This window comes from Triticum dicoccoides, chromosome 4A (assembly GCF_002162155.2).
Source record: "Triticum dicoccoides isolate Atlit2015 ecotype Zavitan chromosome 4A, WEW_v2.0, whole genome shotgun sequence".
Lineage (NCBI taxonomy): Eukaryota > Viridiplantae > Streptophyta > Magnoliopsida > Poales > Poaceae > Triticum > Triticum dicoccoides.
Genome location: NC_041386.1, coordinates 69,916,387 through 69,922,250, shown reverse-complemented (window position 1 = coordinate 69,922,250; position 5,864 = coordinate 69,916,387). Strand labels below are relative to the sequence as shown.

The 5,864-nt window shown below is 50.3% G+C and overlaps 2 protein-coding genes across 4 annotated transcripts in view; one reads left to right on the top strand and one right to left on the bottom strand.

Annotated features, from left to right (window-relative positions):
* LOC119285033 (DNA polymerase I-like) overlaps positions 1-1,610 on the top strand; it is an 8,191-nt gene extending 6,581 nt beyond the window's left edge. For both annotated transcript variants that reach the window (XM_037564231.1, XM_037564230.1), the window contains 5 exons: positions 66-116; positions 509-567; positions 793-837; positions 964-1,038; positions 1,130-1,610. In XM_037564231.1, the coding sequence (XP_037420128.1) occupies positions 66-116; positions 509-567; positions 793-837; positions 964-1,038; positions 1,130-1,246 (347 nt within the window). In that variant the 3' untranslated portion in view covers positions 1,247-1,610. The remainder of the gene's footprint in view (positions 1-65; positions 117-508; positions 568-792; positions 838-963; positions 1,039-1,129) is intronic.
* A 45-nt stretch (positions 1,611-1,655) lies between these two features.
* On the bottom strand, positions 1,656-4,471 carry LOC119285032 (glucan endo-1,3-beta-glucosidase 7-like). Of its 2 annotated transcripts, none has more exons than XM_037564228.1 (3): positions 4,113-4,471; positions 1,969-2,987; positions 1,656-1,893 (listed from the first exon to the last, which is right to left on the bottom strand). In XM_037564228.1, the coding sequence occupies exons 1-3, from the start codon at positions 4,198-4,200 to the stop codon at positions 1,693-1,695; spliced, it is 1,308 nt and encodes a 435-aa protein (XP_037420125.1). In that variant the 5' UTR covers positions 4,201-4,471; the 3' UTR covers positions 1,656-1,692. The 2 variants fall into 2 exon arrangements, with proteins under 2 accessions (XP_037420125.1, XP_037420126.1); XM_037564229.1 differs by having other exon boundaries at positions 4,117-4,199.
* Positions 4,472-5,864: the final 1,393 nt, after the last annotated feature.

Sequence of the window (5,864 nt, the reverse complement as noted above, 5' to 3'; positions counted from 1 at the left end):
TGACCTATTTTTCATTACGGGGACCTGCTAACTGACATTGTATGACTGGTCATTTTGTTTTTCAGGAGTTGAAGGGATTGGAGATGTTAATGCAGTAAAACTGATAACTAAGTTTGGTATGTTCATTTTTTATCAAACTATTTTTGTTCCTGAGTGCTTATTAGATACTCCCTCTGTATCAAAATATAAGACGTTTTTTGACAATATGACAGTTTCAGAACACATCTTATATTTTGATACGGAGAGAGTATGTATCAAACTATCGATCACTTGAGGACGGTAGCCTATAGGATGTCCTTTAATGTTTGTTTTAGTTTATTGACTGATCGAGCTTGGTACACAATCTGAAAGGAGGTTTTGTACACATACAGAGTTAAAGATGACTAATGTTCCATTGCTAATTCACCAGTGTTGTTGTTACGATATATTTGATGTTTTGAGTTTTAGTATGGAACGGCATTATCAGAAACCTTGATCGAAAATTGTCCTTTCGTTGGAATTTGAATAGGTTCGTTGGAGAACTTATTGAGATCAGTGGATGAAGTCGAGGACCAGCGAATCAAACAGGTAAGAGCAGACCATTCTAAATCTCGCAGACTGCAACAATGCAAAAATGGCATCTTGAACTTTTAAATATGTTACCATCTTCTTGATTATTGATTGCGTTTTCTCTGGAAAGTATGTCAACTTATGGTCTCCCAAATGCCCGAGTAATTTATTCCAGTAGAGTTCTTCCCTACTGTTCTCACAAGGAAAAGGTTGAGAAGCTGTGCTGACTGTGGTCCTTTACAGGCTTTGATCTCTCAATCGGAACAGGCATTACTCTGCAAAAGCCTGGTAAATTTTCTTCCTAACTGTCTTCTTTCATGAATACTGAATTCCACCATCTTTTGTACATTAGCCTGCTAAGGGATGAGTCATCCCTCAACTGAACTCTTTTGATCGAGGTTACTCTTGTTGTAGGCCATATTACGTTGTGACCTTCCATCGTACATGGTTCCTTTTAAGACCCCCGACCTCGTATTCCAGAAGCCAAAGGCGAGTCTAGCCATAGGCATCATATATTGTTAATACCACTAGATTCTGTTCATTTTGTGCTTCCTGCTTACGCTGCTATCCTGCTTTCCAGGATGATGGAGCCAAATTCATAAATCTGTTGCGAGCTTTGGAAGCGTATGCAGAAGGATCGTCGGCAGACCAAATCATCAGAAGAGCTTTGTATCTTTGGGACAAACTTGAGTCATGATGATGCCAGATTTTTTCAGTAGTGACTTACAAGAATGTTCGCATAATTGCGCGGGAAGATAGGTGACCAAAACAGCACGATCGTCTAGCTCCTGCATAGGGAGCACTCAGCCATACCCAAGGAGAAAACGTCTTGTTGCTGGCTGCCGCATTTTGCGTTTTGCTGAAGCACGCAAGGAAAATTCGACGGTGGTTTCTTAGACAAATTGTTCATACACTAATCATAGGTGGTAGCTTGAGCTTTGTAGATAAAGCACAGCATGGGTATTTTTTGTACTTGTAACTAAGGGTAGAGAGATGCAAGGTGGCTTGATTAGTTCGTCGATCGATCTTGTGCAAGTTTGGCCATTTTTCTTTGTTCTCAACCGGTGAATTCTTATGCACAAAGATAATGGTTGCGTTCCAAAAATCATGCGAGTTCCATTCAGAAAACGATCATCTATGCACTCATCTACTTTCGGCCACCATTGCCAGGCCCAGCAAAACACCAAACAAGACAAGCAGCGGCACGCCGGCGTCAGCTCTCGGCGGTGCTGCTGTTCCCGGGACGTAGCACGAGCTGCTCTCCTGCTGCGCGTCCCCCGGCACGCTGCCCGTCGTCACACAGTACCCCGCCGGCGTCGCCCCCCTCGTTGCCTGCGGCGCACCCTGCAAAATAGTCGAAGAGCGTCAGCGCCGTCCGTTCCATTGAACAAAAGCCGCAGGCTAGGCCGAGGCGAGCACCTGCGCCGGAGCTGCGGTGACGCCGATCTGGCCGGACGTGCTGGGGCTGGCGCTGCCTTTGGCGAGCCCGATGTCGTAGTTGGCGGTGAGGTCGGCCTGGTACAGCCCGAACGACCGCTCCGACACTGGCCCGGGCTTGAGGTCCTCGTCGTAGAGCGCGAAGAGGTACGTGTCCACCGACCTGCCAGGCGTCCGCGGCGTGCCCACCTGCGACCTGAGGTGCGCCACGAGGTTGCCGTTGTACGCCCTGGCGTTGTCCGGCGTGGCGCCGGCCTCGTCGGCGTCCCCCCTGTACGGCCACCCGGTCTCGGCGATGACGATGTCCACGCCCGCGTACCCCTTGCCGTCCAGCGCCGCGCGGACGGCGTCGAGCTGCGCGTCGAACATGTTCATGTAGGTCAGCCCCGACGCGGCGTCCGCGCGCCCCGGGTTGGGCTGGAACAGGCAGAAGGCCAGCGTCTCGTCCCGCGTGTCCGACGCGTACGCGAAGTACGGGTACGGGTTGATCATGAACGGCGAGCCGTTCTGCCGCAGGAAGTCCAGCACCGGGTCCAGGCTGCCGGCGAGGTCCGGGTGGAACGCGCCGGACGACGGCGGGTCCGACGCCGCCAGCACCGCCATCGAGTGCACCGTGGAGACCTTGGTGGTCGAGCCGGCGGGGAGCGCGGCCAGGAGGTTCTGCATGGCGGGGAGGAGCTGCGGGCCCAGCGTGGGGTCGCCGGAGTTGAGGAGCTCGTTGCCGACCGAGATGGCGGAGACGGACACCGTGGTGGGGATGTTGGCGGCCGCCCACGACGCCGCGGCGGCCGGGGAGGCGGCGAGGCCCGGGACGTCGGAGTTGGGGACGCCCAGGAGGATGGAGATGTCGGAGCCCGCGAGCGCCGCGACGAGGTCCGGCTGCGGCTCGTAGAGGCGGAGCTTGCCGATGGACGTCGACATGAGCAGGCTCGCCGTCGACGCCGCGGGCGGCAGGTTGTCGGCGATCGTCCCGTAGTTGACCCCGATGAACGACTGCGACGCTGTAAACATTGAACACGTCCAAGTGGCGAGTTAGAATGCATATTTGATCGTTGGGGAGTATGTCAGAACATGCAAACTTTTGGAATGCAAACGAGCCGGCCGGAGCATATCTGTAATTGTATATGCTCATCAGAATTTTGTATTGTTGGCCACATGCATGCAAATATACCCATGCTACTTCTAGGTAGCGACGGTGCACGCCGTTCGTTGTACTACAGTCTTGGACTGTTTGGACACCATGATCTGTCACCCAGGGTTTAGGTGCTGGACCTTCCTCTGTCCATGCCTTGTTGATTCGCACGCATCCTTCATAAATTTGATACTCCCAGCGCTAGATTCCGTGACCAACCGGTTGGGTTGGGTGAGCGTCCGGACAGCGGTCAAAGTCACGTCGTGCCAATCCAGCCAACACAGCGTGCATGTGAGTTTGCTTAGGAGCTACTCACACTATCACCTACTTTCAGCACATCAGCTTCCCCTGATACATACAGCAGTGCTACTAATGCAGTGCAGTTAAGGTGCCGTGCTCCGTTCTGCGCCACGATCGGCCGGGATCATGATTTTTATTGAGCATCGTCTTTGACAGTACACCCAAAAGTGACTCCTTTCTCTATCTGGGCGTTGGAAAATATGATCAGGACGGCAGAAGAAAAATGGCATTCAAGGAGGAACTTCAGTTATCCCCCCTTTGTTGTATTTCTCTACCGTGGGGGAAAGTTCATTTGATCTGATGAGTAAAAACGCAAGATCTCATGAGATCCGTTCTACTTTAGGTTAGCATATGCCACCGCCATTTCCGTAACCTGAAGAAAGTTCATTGACTTGCCACATATAGTACTCCCTCCGTAAACTAATATAAAAGCGTTTAGATCACTACTAATTTTCGCACTTTAGAACCAAATTTGCCAAAACAAATACTCCCTCCGTTCCAAATTACTTGTCTTAGAAATTGATGTATCTAGAACTAAAATACATTTAGATACATCCATACTTACGACAAGTAATTCGGAACGGAGGGAGTAGTTCTCAAAAAGAGCAAGCATATGCTGAACATATGCGCATACTTCTTAAGTAAGAAGTCTCCTGAGCGAAATTACTGAACGGCACTGGGAGTGGGAGCTTACTTGCCAATTGGAAGAGGAAGGCGCCGTGTAGAAGTAGGAGCCTGAAGATCACAGCGGCATCATCCAGCTGCCACCTTCTGCCCCCCATGCTATGCTCTGCTGCCTTGTGCAACCACTTTGATGCCGTCTCCGGTGGCTGCTTGGACGACTATGGAAATGCAGAGGCAGAAGAGGACAGATATATAGCCACCCGAAACGATCAGCGTGGGCAGCTTCTCTCGCAATGCTCTCTGGAGGACGAACGATGGGGATGGTGGCGCCGCGCGGCGCTTTCTTCTCCTCGCAGAATTTAGCTGCTGGAACCGTCTGATTTGCCGCGGCCGTCACGTGGTTGGCTGACTCCGGCCACGGGATTTTGCACAGGATTTTTACCTTGGTTCCTAGCAATTGTGTGTGTCTTCACTCTTAAGCAGCATCGACGCCGGATTTGCGCGATGGCATTGTGGCGCGCGACCAGCCACACGGGTGGTTATCGCCATAGTTAATTGCGAGACGATTGTTACTATCTCAATCATCATCCCCTTCGACGAGGTCAAGATGAAAAGGGTGGCGATCGATTTTTCAACATGCCAGGGAGAGCATGATGGCAATTGAAAAGCGCCTGCCACCTATATGTTCCTTCAGCCGGGGTGATTGATTGCCGTTGCATGGCGTGTATGGATATCATCAATCAACATACTAGTGATATTTGGCCGTCCCAAATCTTGGTCGATGAGCGTCTGAGTACTGACGTCAAATTCCTCGCAATGCGTGCTGTGCGTGATAGTGGCAATATTGATTTGACATTGTGAATATTAATACCTTTTTCTATATGTTTGGTCAAAGTAGAGATATTTTTTTGAAAGAAAAGTAGAGATACTTTGACTTTGAATAAAACTTATATGCAGACTAAAAAGGACCGCATGAAATATCAACATACTACTCCGGTCTCCGGGGGTGGATTACGGTTTGTCAGCGAGTGGTTGTGGTTAGGAATGATGGGAGGCAGCCAGGCACGGAGGCAGGCGGGAATAGAGGCATGGGGTTCAAAAATCGTAAAGCAAACAATAATAAAATTTGAGTACGTTCGGAATGGAAATGCCTTGAGGAAAACTGAACTATGTTTGTCTTGCAATGTAACGGTATGCTAGTCCCGTTCAAATACAGTACAGTGTGGTGAGGTTATCATCAAGGTTGTGCCTCTAGTATTGAACAGTATTGCAGATTATGCTTGAGCTGCAGGAGCTATGTTGGGAGCTCACTTAGCTTCTATAGATGGTGCTCCTGAGTGAGATGAGCTCACTTGGGGCCTTGGCGGTGCCCACGACCCCCTCATCAGCTTGACTTTGTAGACCGTGGTGGTTTGGATGCCGTTCTCGCCCACTCATCTATGACCATTTGACGTCCAGTGTATGTGGGTGGCGAGGTTATTGAAGAAGGTGTGGTTGCATCAAATTCTGAGGCTCCTTCCCCGAAAGAGATTTGTGACATGCTCGCCAGTTTGAAGGCGGCTAGCCCTGAATCTGGCAACTCGATTGCTTTCCTACCGACGGAGAAGGCTACTAGCTAGGGACAAAATCAAGAAGGTGGAGAAGTTTCTCACGAGCAAGGGCAAGAAGTGTGGTCCCATGGGAAATTCGTATGTGTTTTTCTAATGGTACTCGGTTTCTTGGACCGTCCTCATGGTTTGGCTTATCACACCATGTGTTTGGTGGTGCCCGTTGTCTTCAGCGGGGATGTTCTTGTTGGGGTTTCCTTTGAGATGTAGATGTG

Coding starts and splice junctions, on each gene's coding strand:
- LOC119285032 (XM_037564228.1), bottom strand. CDS start 4,200: ATGGGGGGCAGAAGGTGGCAGCTGGATGATGCCGCTGTGATCTTCAGG. Junction 2,988..4,112: donor CTTCCTCTTCCAATTGGCAA/GTAAGCTCCCAC, acceptor CAATGTTTACAG/CGTCGCAGTCGTTCATCGGG. Junction 1,894..1,968: donor TCACCGCAGCTCCGGCGCAG/GTGCTCGCCTCG, acceptor ACTATTTTGCAG/GGTGCGCCGCAGGCAACGAG.